The 12058-nt window shown below is 40.8% G+C and overlaps 1 protein-coding gene across 5 annotated transcripts in view; it reads left to right on the top strand.

Annotated features, from left to right (window-relative positions):
- Window positions 1-12058, top strand: part of MYO1B (myosin IB) — a 183156-nt gene that overhangs the window by 46225 nt on the left and 124873 nt on the right. For all 5 annotated transcript variants that reach the window (XM_027125466.1, XM_027125472.1, XM_027125477.1 and 2 more), the window contains exon 3: window positions 5474-5589. In XM_027125466.1, the coding sequence (XP_026981267.1) occupies window positions 5474-5589 (116 nt within the window). The remainder of the gene's footprint in view (window positions 1-5473; window positions 5590-12058) is intronic.

Here is a 12058-nt window from a genome sequence, read left to right as displayed (position 1 = left end):
TGTGTGTGTGTGTGTGTGTGTGTGTGTGTGTGTGTGTGTGTGTGTGTTACGCGGGCCTCTCACTGTTGTGGCCTCTCCCGTTGCGGACGCGCAGGCTCAGCGGCCATGGCTCACGGGCCCAGCCACTCCGCGGCACGCGAGATCCTCCCGGACCGGGGCACGAACCCGCGTCCCCCGCATCGGCAGGCGGACTCTCAACCACTGCACCACCAGGGAAGCCCCCAAGCAGTGGTTTTTAACTCTGGTTGCACGTTTCTTTTTCCGGGGAGACTGTACGAGATGCAGATGCCTGGCCCTTCCCCCGACCATTGAAATAGAATCTCTGAGGATGGGGCTCTGGAAGAACTTTCTTATAGAATGAAATGTGTGATCCTTGGGTTATATATCTGTCAGGGACCTTTCCTCTGGCTTCTGGATTGTGGTCTGGAGAGTGGCGGTTGCTGGATGACCACCTCCAGAAAAGACTTCCGTTTTCACTGTAATCACTGTAGGAGCACTCGAGTATTATTTGGTTATTCACAAGGCATCTGTTCTGGAATTCTAGAGATATCTGACATACGAAGACAGGGATTGTTTTGACTTAGGAGTGTTTGTACATTCTTGGTTTAATGTCTGCCCTTGAGAAGTGAAAGATAAACTTGTTAATTGAATATGCCATTTGTAGAAAGGTAGAGCCTTTCCTTTCCCTCTTCCCTTTTCCTTTTCTCTTCTTCTTGTCTTGTCCCCTCCCCTCCCCTCCCCTCCCTTCCCCTCCCCTCCCCTCCCTTCCCCTCCCCTCCCCTCCCCTCCCCTTCCCTTTCCCCTCCTAGATGTCAGAGGCTGGTTCCGCAGGGTGGTGAGAGTGGAGGTGGCCTTCTGTTGTCAGGGTGGTGTGCACGCTTCAGGACTTGGGGTGCTGGGGGCCCGGAGCATGGAGGTTGTGAACTAGGTTGGCCAGGATGGCTAGGAGGTTGTTTCCACTGAGGAAATAAAGTACATTGATTGAGCTCATCCATCCATCCATCGAGGGTCATGAGAGCCACACTTGTCTCAGTTGGAGAAGGTAGATAGAACCTAATTGCTAAGTAGTTTTTGCCATTATGAGAAAGGAGTCCTTTTTGGTGTAATCAGTCTAATAGAAGAGCCGGCTCCGGATTCCAGTAGGAGTTGCTCTGTGAGCCATTTGGGACATAGGGACCAGGTGGAATGTGAGCGCAGCCCAGAAGTGGTCTGGTGGGAATGAGCTAAGCTGCTGGAGGCCTTTTGTGGGCTCTCTCACTGGCACCGTCCGAGTCCGCAGTAGCTCATTGGTGCTGGACCCAGTACATACCTACCTCTTATTTCCAGTTGAGTGAGTGAGTGGAATTCTAGAGGACAAGAGGCGGATCCTCTTTGCTGCTCCCTTTTGTAAAAGTTTACAGTGCTTTTCTTTCTTTTGTTTTTTGGTTTTTTTTCTCCTTGGCATATTCAGAATAAAAAGGACACATAATGCCCAGCTCTCTTATGCACATACTTAAGTTTAAGAAACTGTGTCTTACCTCCAACTTCTTTATTCCAGTGGTTACTTAATGATTTAGTTTAGGATCTTTTTTAGAGCATGATGCAATAAGAAAATACTGACTTTAAATTGTATACAGTTTCTTGTTAAAAAAATAATGAAGTACGGTCAGCCCTTGGTCTGTGGGTTCCTCACCCACAGATCCAATCAACCACAAATCAAAAATATTCATGGGAAATATTCCAGAGAGTTCCACAAAGCAAAACTTGAATTTGCCATGAGCCAACAATTATTTATATAGCATTTACATTGTATAAGGTATTATAAGTAGTCTAGAGATGATTTAAAGTACACGGGAGGGAGGATGTGTGTAGATTACATGCAAATACTATGCTGTTTTATAGAAGGCATCCTTGTTTGAGCATCCTTGGACTTTGGTCAGTCTCTGCAGGTGGTCTTGGAACCAATCCCCTAGGGATACTGAGGGACAGATGTATATCATTTATAAGCCCAAATGTTAATTGATGTAAAACTGAACTGTCTGGTCACTATTGTTCTGCTCCCTGGAAAGGAGGTTTAATTTGTTATTGCAGTTACTTGAATGTAGAGTAGATAGCTGCCTAAAACTGGAATAGGATTGTAAACTCCACCCAGCCTATCAGCTGCTTCCAGGAGTATCTTTTTCTTAAAGAAGATGTTGGGGGTAGGAGTTTATTAATTAATTAATTTATTTTTGCTGTGTTGGGTCTTCGTTTCTGTGCGAGGGCTTTCTCTAGTTGCGGCGAGCGGGGGCCACTCTTCATCGCGGCGCGTGGGCCTCTCACTATCGCGGCCTCTCTTGTTGCGGAGCACAGGCTCCAGACACGCAGGCTCAGTAGTTGTGGCTCACGGGCCTAGTTGCTCCGCGGCATGTGGGATCCTCCCAGACCAGGGCTCGAACCCGTGTCCCCTGCATTGGCAGGCAGATTCTCAACCACTGTGCCACCAGGGAAGCCCCAGGAGTATCTTTTGTGTCTCAGAGAAAGGAGGCTTGACTATGAACATTTGAGTTATTCTGTTGGCAGATGTGGGACTATTTAAATCTTTGACTAATGCACATGGAACCTTCAAGGAAAAAACCCATAAACAGCAAGGGCATGTATGACACAGTACGGGACAAACCTACTAGAAGTTCAAGATTAGAGGATGCATATCTGAAACATATAAAGTGGAATGGAGAGGGAGAGCACAGTTTCCTTTACTGTTTGCTTATTCAGATTGATAAAGCTTGTCCTGCTTGGTCCTTTTTCTTACTTGTTGAGCCGTGTTGGTGTATCGGTAAGGTAATTGTCTCTGTGTAACCCCCACCCCCAGTTAATTGCATAAAACAGCGACCATCTGTTTGCACACAGTTCTCTGGGATAGCAATATAGGCTGAGTTCAGCTTGGTGTAACTTCTGCTGGTCTCACCTGGGATCGTGAATGTGGCTTTAGGCATTTGGTGGCCTAACAGGGACTGGATGGTTTAGAATGGCCTCACTCATGTGTCTGATGGTTGTCAGGCTGTGTAGTTCAGGCCCTTGTCTTTCTGTGTGACCTCTCCAACAGTCTAGCTCAAGTTCATTTGCATCATGGCTTCTAGTGTCAGTCATAAGGGTGGGGGAGGGGCAGCATCCTAATACAAAAATGCTCAAGCCTCTGCTTGTATCTCATCTTATAATGTCCCTTTGGTCAAATCAGTCACATAGACAAGTCCAGATTGACGGGGTGGAGGATAAACTCTGTCTCTTGATAGAAGGAGTGGCAGAGTCACATTTCAAAGGTTTTGTATAAAGGGGTGGTAGGAATTGTTCCAGCCATCTTTGCAAACAGTCTACCACAGTCGGACAAGGAACCCGAGGCGGGAAGGATATAGTTGAAGGGTTTGTTCGGTGGTTACACGTGGCATATAGGTTTAGTAAAATATTAGGCACTGTATGGCAGTGTACTCGGTATTATATTTCAACAGAAGAATAGTTGTGTGAAAGTGGTTCGTACCATCCATGTTCTTAGTGTTGAATGGATTCTGTGCATGTTAGTCATTCAGTTAAATATTTATGGGACATTATTCATGGGCCAGCCCTGTTCTAGGTGATAAGAAAACAGCTGGGGGGAAAAGCACACACAATTCAGTATGTATGAAAGTCACAAGTAACAAAGAGAAATTTAAAACTTAGTAGTGTGGCTTTTGATTTTGGGTTTGAGGCAGCTGAGTTTGTTCTCCATGCAAGAATGCCACACAGGCAGATTTTCATCAAGAATTTAGCCGCCCGTGAAATTTGGTTTTAAAGAGCAACTTGGTAACTGGTTTCTCTGCTAACAGCAAATATGTATTTTAATTATTGTATTCAAGAAACTACCTTAAAAAGGGAGATTCATGTACTTTTCTACTAAAGAAGGCTGATCTTTCAATCAACAGATATTAAAGGACTAAATCAATTATTGTATTCTCATATCTACCAATCTAAGTAATTCTAGTCTATTAGTTATAAGCTGTTCAGAGAGTTATTCAGTCTCTAGCATCTCCCATCTACTTGCCCAGGTGGGTTGGACTGTGAAGAAACCTTTCTGGAAGAGTCTTATCTAAATGGAATAAGTTAAGACATTTGGATTCGTTGCTTGTCAGGCCAGATTAGTTGGGTCCTTAGTGCTAGGGTGTCAGAAATAGATAACCCTAATTGCATGGGAGCTGAGAGTTTTTCTTTACAGCAGCAGTCTTATGTACTCTTGCTAAGATTGTATTCTTATAGGATGAAAATAGGTATAAAAATGACCTGTTCAGTTTTCCAGGTTGGGGGAAAAAATCTTATAATTAAAATAATTGTGACCCATGTTTTGAAAAAAAAATCAGAACATTTCTGCTGTTCTCTTTTCTATACTGTTTGATCTGACAATCTGCTTGAATCCAGTGGTGACAATACTGGAAAAACTTGTTGTTCTAAAAATGTCATCTTTTGTTGCATGGCCCTGGAAAGGCGGGGAAGTTGGAAGTGACTTTTTTCTTTCTTCTTTCCTTTCTTTTTTTCACCTTTTTATTAAAAAAGCTTTTTATCACTGACATATGTTTGTTAGCATCCCCCTTCCACCACCCCCGCAGCCATCTTTATAATGTTGAAACTGAAAGGAAAAATGGAGCTAAGATGAGTTACAGTTAAGTGACTTTTGCTTGTGGCATTGCGCTAGTCTTTGTACAAAATGACCTAAACCAACACTGCTCTTGCTGCCAGGAATTTAAGATCGAAATGGAAAGCAAGATAACTAGTGTTCTGGTTTGCAGTGTGAGAGTGTTACTGTCTGTTAAAATAGGAGCATTAATCCCTCTGAGAGTATATTTAAATTCTACATTAAATTTAAATTCAACATGAAATGTACTGTCTTTCAGCAAGTACATTTAAATTCTGAGATTAAAGTCCACTAGATATAACATGAAATGATTTTCTTTGAATACCCAAGGGATAACTGTGACTCTAATATTGAATTGTATGTGGTCGGAGCCCATTGTAGAGATGGACAGGCTGTGTAAGGACAGTGCCAAAGTCAAGGCCCCATTGGATAGGTATGGGTATGGGTAGGGAGGAGGGGAAGCCTGGGTTACTGTAGACTGAAATAGGAGGATAAAGATGAGAGAGGGAAACACCAGTTCTACCCGGAATCGGGGAAGGCATAGCTCTTGCTCACAATTAGCCGTGGTTGGTGACAACATTTTTGGCAAGTATGACAGGGCTTTGGAGGACTCTTATCCAGGGTCATGAATTAATCTAGAGATTTATTTTGAAAGATATTTTCAATGTATAAATCTATGCTTTCCATTTATCAGCAAAATGAATAAACATTATTGACCATCTGTCTTTAGAAATATTCTTGAAAAGTATAAAATGAGTGGTCAGGCCGTAGGACTAGTGTTTTTAAAAGGATGAAACCATGCAACATTAAGACTTAAGATGTTAAAATGGGTATATTTTATTCTTTCTTTTGCAGACATACATTGGAAGTGTGGTTATATCTGTTAACCCATACCGGTCATTGCCCATTTATTCACCAGAGAAAGTGGAAGATTACAGGAACAGAAATTTTTATGAACTGAGCCCACACATGTAAGTATGGTATTAAAGCATTAAGTTTCTCTTTCACTCCAGAGCTGTCTAGTTGACAGATGTGTCCAGCTGTTTCCTTTGAGTCTCAGGAAAATGTTTTAGTCATTTTTAAAAATTAGATGAAGGAATGTGGAAGTTAATTGTTATGCCTTATTTTAAACTAAAAAAAAAAAAAAAGGCAGAATATTTCATTTGGCCTCAGGCTCTTTAAGTTCTGAAATATTTGGGTTCAGTATGTAAAGTATCTTCTGTTTAAAATTCTGTGTAAGTAGCAGCTGCTGCTAATTATTTTTTCAAATAAAACAGGAATGGTCATTGTTTGTTATTATAAAGAGCCTAAGCAGCATTTTCATGCTCTTTTTGGGTCAAGAAAGATCCCAAGTGTTGGGTTGTGTAATAGTTTCTGAGGAAAAGGAATAAGTAATCCCTTCAGTTTATAATATTCATGGACATTGTTCACCAGATGTGTACATTAAGCCAATGATTTCACCCTCCCTGAAGTTAGTCACTTGTTTGATTTTTCTGAGTTCACTTGTTATTGTAAATAATTCCTGTAAATAATAACCTACAATAATTACACAGTACTGAGGTTGAGAAACCCTGAACTAAAGTGAAAGAATCTGCAGAGTTTTAGTTGTGTCCTAGCAGAGAAGAATTTTCTCTGTATGATTGAAGATGGGCTCTATTATTTTTGCTAGAAAATAAATGTAATAATTAAAGAATATACATACCACTGTCCAGATGTTTATTTTAGTTTCTTTTGATAGTGGAGCATACAGTGACATTTTTGGACTGTTTGGAACTAAAGATTTAAATAATTTGTAAAAATGGTTATTAAAAACTAAACACAGTATTTTACCAATCAAGCAGATTCTGATTATTCAGTTTTCTCCTAGAAGTATGTTTTGCAAGTGAACTTGTTTCATTTTGCCTTAACAAAAATAAAATCTATTGGGATTGACATATGTACACTAATATGTATAAAATGGATAACTAATAAGAACCTGCTGTATAAAAAAATAAAATTCTAAAATTCAAAAAAAAATCTGAAATTTGTTTGATAAAGTTATCCCTATAGTTAAAGTCCCTGCAATGAAATACCTTATTTGATGCCTTAATATTTATTTTAAATTCTAGGCCTTGAAGCCATGCCTCTCAAATGCTTAGATCAGCTATGTCAGAGTTCCCCAGGAGCTCAGGAAAAACCTAGTTTCCTAGGCCTTACCTCTAACAAGCCAGGAATCTACATTTGTCACAAGCATTCCAGGTGATTCATATGTATGTGCAAGTTTGAGAACATGTTGTCTCAGAGATATATTTACAAATGTTTTCCCTTCCTTAACTGCTTACTGCAAATTATGATCTTTTACAATAATAGCATTAATGATAACAGTAACAGTAATGGCTTGTATTTATTGAATACTTACTATGTGCAGGTACTTCTCTACATACTTTCCATGTATTATAACTCACATCATTCTCAAAATAATCCTGTGAGGAAGGTACCATTACAAATGGGGAAGTTGTCTCAGAGAAATAAGTCATTTATCAAAGCTCGTGGGTCGGGAGCAGAGGTGTGAAAACAGTCATCTGCTGTGCCTCTCAGCTGGAAATGGGTTCCACCGTTTTCTTCTTATGGCCTCTTACTGTGCAGTTGTATTCTGCTACCTTTGGGTTGCCTGTGTTCCTGCATCCTGGACGCTCCAGGATAACTTAGCTGTGCCTCAGTTTGCTTCCAGAGACCACATGCCATTCTTCCATTTTCAGCTTAAATCTCCACTTTGGGGTTGTTTAGATATATAATAGATGTCCATCCTAGAACATAGAAATTCATGCTGTGGAATATCCACTTTTATCCCTGTTCCTGAAAGATTCCTATAAGAGGCTGCATAGCACTCCTACCCAAGTTCACCCCTTACCCCCCAAGGGAAAAACACCACACCAGCAATAAAATAAATTCCCAGTGCGCTTAAGATAAAGACAGAATCTTTTTACCATGATCTATAAAACATTGTGCATGGGGTGAAAGGTACAGTCTCATCTAATAAATCTGAATTCCCTAGATTCATATCACAGCTCCCTCCCCACCTCACTTTGTTCTTTCAGTCCTCAGCACACTCCTTCCCACCACGTCATCTTTGCACATTCTGTGCCTTCTGCCTGGAATGCTTTTCCCTCCCTTTTCCCCAAGGCAACTCCTGTTCTTCCTTTAGATCTTAGATTGCATTAGACCTCAAGGAAGAAATGTCCATCCCTCACCCCCTCCTTGCCAAGGTCAGATCTATTGCTCTTGTCACAGTTACAGTTAAACATTTCTTCATGGGATTATTTGATTCATGTCAGCTTCACCTACCATGCCAGCTTTTGCTCACCATAATATTCTTAGCACCTGAAAGTAAGTGTTCAAAATATATTGAACAGGACTTGGCTTGAGTCCCAGATTTTCCAGTTACAAACCATGTCATCTTGAGCAAATTACTTGAAAAAACTTCAACTCATAAATTAAGTAATTTGTTGTGTACAATGGGAAAATAATTATTAACTCATAGGATTTTTGTGAGGGATAACTATCTAGTAGATATTTAGAAAATATAATTATCTGATATAAGTAAAGTGCTTAGCAGGGAATCTGTCGTTATGGACAGCTGTTGCTATTAACAGTGATAAATATAATTAATGTAATAATGAGATATGTGGGACACATTTCCGACATTTTAACAGGCTCTTCCTTACCACTTTGTCCTCCACGGTGGGACATTTCCACTTCCTTTAATGCATTTTCCTGCATTATTCTTTGTGAGTGTCCATCTTTGACAGCACCTGAAACAGGGTCAGTGCTAGCTAGGTTCCCTACTAAAACCCAACCTGACCTTCTCTCATAGGATCTTTGTGATATAATAGGATAAGATGACTTCAAGCTTTTGATGCATTCTAATCATAACTCTTCAAGAATTTGGTTCCAATTTGAATAAAAAAGAACTTTAAAGCAACTGACAAAGGATTAATCTCCAAAATTTACAAGCAGCTCATGCAGCTCAATAACAAAAAAACAAACAACCCAATCCAAAAATGGGCAGAAGACCTAAATAGACATTTCTCCAAAGAAGATATACAGACTGCCAACAAACACATGAAAGGATCTCAGCATCACTAATCATTAGAGAAATGCAAATCAAAACTACAATGAGGGCTTCCCTGGTGGCGCAGTGGTTGAGAGTCCGCCTGCCGATGCAGGGGACATGGGTTCGTGCCCCGGTCTGGGAAGATCCCACATGCCGTGGAGCGGCTGGGCCCATGAGCCATGGCCGCTGAGCCTGCGCGTCCGGAGCCTGTGCTCCGCGACGGGAGAGCCCACAACAGTGAGAGGCCCGCATATCGCAAAAAGACAAAACAAAACAAAACAAAAAACAAAAAAAAACTACAATGAGATATCATCTCATACCAGTCAGAATGGCCATCATCAAAATATCTACAAACAATAAATGCTGGAGAGGGTGTGGAGAAAAGGGAACACTCTTGCACTGCTGGTGGGAATGTAAATTGATACAGCTACTATGGAGAACAGTATGGAGGTTCCTTAAAAAACTACAAAAAGAACTACCATATGACCCAGCAATCCCACTACTGGGCATATACGCTGAGAAAACCATAATTCAAAAAGAGTCATGTACCAAAATGTTCATTGCAGCTCTATTTACAATAGCCAGGAGATGGAAGCAACCTAAGTGTCCATCATCAGATGAATGGATAAAGAAGATGTGGCACATATATACAATGGAATATTACTCAGCCATAAAAAGAAACGAAATTGAGCTATTTGTAGTGAGGTGGATGGACCTAGAGACTGTCATACAGAGTGAAGTAAGTCGGAAAGAGAAAAACAGATACCGTATGCTAACACATATGTATGGAATCTAAGAAAAAAAAAAAAAGGTCATGAAGATCCTAGGGGTAAGACAGGAATAAAGACACAGACCTACTAGAGAATGGACTTGAGGTTATGGGGAGGGGGAAGGGTAAGCTGTGACAAAGAGAGTGGCATGGACATATGTTCACTACCAAACGTAAAATAGATAGCTAGTGGGAAGCAGCCGCATAGCACAGGGAGATCAGCTCAGTGCTTTGTGACCACCTAGAGGGGTGGAATAGGGAGGGTGGGAGGGAGGGAGACGCAAGAGGGAAGAGATATGGGAACATATGTATATGTATAACTGATTCACTTTGTTATGAAGCAGAAACTAACACACCATTGTAAAGCAATTATACTCCAATAAAGATGTTTAAAAAAAAAAGAACTTAAGCAGCTGCTCAAACCAAGTACCTTGAAAATTGCTGATTAATTAACCCCAGATTACATTTGGAATTTCATTTGACCTGTTGCTCACTGTTAGTCTGCAAAACCATCCAGATATTTCCCTCATAACTCATGTGTTTTTGAAGGTGTCCAGAAATTATCTTTCTTTAGATTTCAGACAATTGAAAAATATTTACATTCTACTTAAGTACGTGACTCAGACAGCAGAAATGTATAAATGAATAAAATGAAGATAAACAGTGGCTTCTTATCTATATTCCTTTTCAAAAATGGTTTTCTGTTGTCATACCTCTTCTATTCCCTTCTCTGGATTCCTGTCCCCAGTATGTTTGGACCTACACCTTGAGCGTGATAACGTTGGGTGGCTTGCCCAGAGAAATGAGGGCCCTGCTGGGCAGCATAGATGATACTGTTTACCTTTCTAATTGTGTAAGCTGTGTCTTTCCAGCATGATTTTTAAATATTTTGCACATAAGGAATTTTTCTTAAATATCCCAGTGAGGACTTAGTACAGTACATTTCAGACTTCTCAGTAACTGCGTTCATGGAGAACTGCCTAACGTCAGGGATGGGAAAGAATGATAGGGGAGAGAGATAAGGGAGATAACTGAACTATTTACTCTCCCTCCACTCAGAATAGCACGGTGACAAACACCTTCTGACATTTTAGTTACCAAATCCACTGGCCTTCCCTTGGGTGATTGCCTTTTCATCTTGCAGCACTAGATAGAGTGTATCACCCTCAGATGGATCTTCCTAAAACCACATCATGCTATTCCCGGAAACCTTCCTGGGCTCCCCATTACTATTTGAGTGAACTCCAGGTTCCTTGGCTTACCGTTCAGGCTCTTGGCAGTCCAGCCTTCTTCGTCCTCTCCAGCCTAAACACCGCTTCATGCCTTCGTGGAACCTCCTTTTGAGTCGCAGCTTTCCATGTCTTTTCCTTTCTGCCTCTCCCACCTCATACCCCAACTCTACTCTTAACATCCCGCCTGTCTCCTAGGTTCTGTCTTAAAGGCTTGATCAGCTCCAGACTAACCCACCAGTGACTGTTCCTGCCTCTGAGTTCTCAGAACCACTTATGTGATCTGGCACACCACCTTTCTTACTGTGGTTAATTGTGTTTCCGTGTCATCTTCTTTAATGAGATAGAAGCTTCTATAGACCAGGAACTTTATCCTGTGCATCTCTGTGGTGCTTTCAGTGCTTTTCTCTTAAGAGCTCAATAACAAGAGAACAAAAGAGGTTTTAAATAATATTTCATTACATTTTACTTGTACTATCTCATCTCTGACAACTCAAGGAAATCAGAGTATTCTTCGCATGCTATTTGCTGCGTTTATTCAAAACTTCATGCAGTGTAATGAGAATTTGTTTTCATTTTTATGAAAAAGTAGACTAAAGTATTATAGTGCTCTTCAACACTGAGTGTTCAGGTTCGATTTATTCCTGATGCGGAGCACTTCCCATCTAATTATATGCAGTGTCTGTTGAAGGGAACATGCTGCTAAAAGGAAAAGTGCCCCACCACCAATCCTTCCCGGTAGTCACGACCCAGGAGTGAGCTGAAATGTGTCCTTCGCAGATTGAGACATGGTGTGGTGGCCATATTACGCAGGCATTACGAAAGCACTGTTAGAAGCAAGCTGTCTTTCCATTTCAGTAAATGAAAAGCCTTGCAACAAATTCTAAAAACTGAGAAAAATGTCTTAAGGCCTTGAAAAATTTCTGGCTACTCTCACCTAAAAATGGACAAGTGATTAATGGGAGGATTTGGAATATGTTCCTGTCAATTGTCCAGATGTGACCCCCTGTCTCTAGGGAACCTCTGACCCCTAATTTTATGACAGTTGATTTTGCAGGACCAGATACTAGTGCCCAGAGAATGACATTGCTAGAAAGCTTGTGTGTTTTGAGTCCTTGTTAATCGTGTTATTTTACTCCATTCAGGGTGAACCAGATACATGTTATAAAAAACATTTCTGACTATATCTCAAAATGTGCCAGTGCTGGGGTTGGGTGTCCAGAGCTTAGGATAAGGGTTTAGGGCAGAAGCTCCAGGTGTTATCCCTTTTCTTGTTATCAGTATTTTCCTCTACAGCAGAGTTGAAATTCTGTGAGTAGAATTTTATTTGTTTTGAGAACTTTTATGAC

This window comes from Aethalodelphis obliquidens, unplaced genomic scaffold, assembly GCF_003676395.1.
Source record: "Aethalodelphis obliquidens isolate GAN/ISIS:26980383/991018 unplaced genomic scaffold, ASM367639v1 scaffold2, whole genome shotgun sequence".
Classification (NCBI taxonomy): Eukaryota; Metazoa; Chordata; class Mammalia; order Artiodactyla; family Delphinidae; genus Aethalodelphis; species Aethalodelphis obliquidens.
This window is presented reverse-complemented; position numbering and strand designations above follow the sequence as displayed.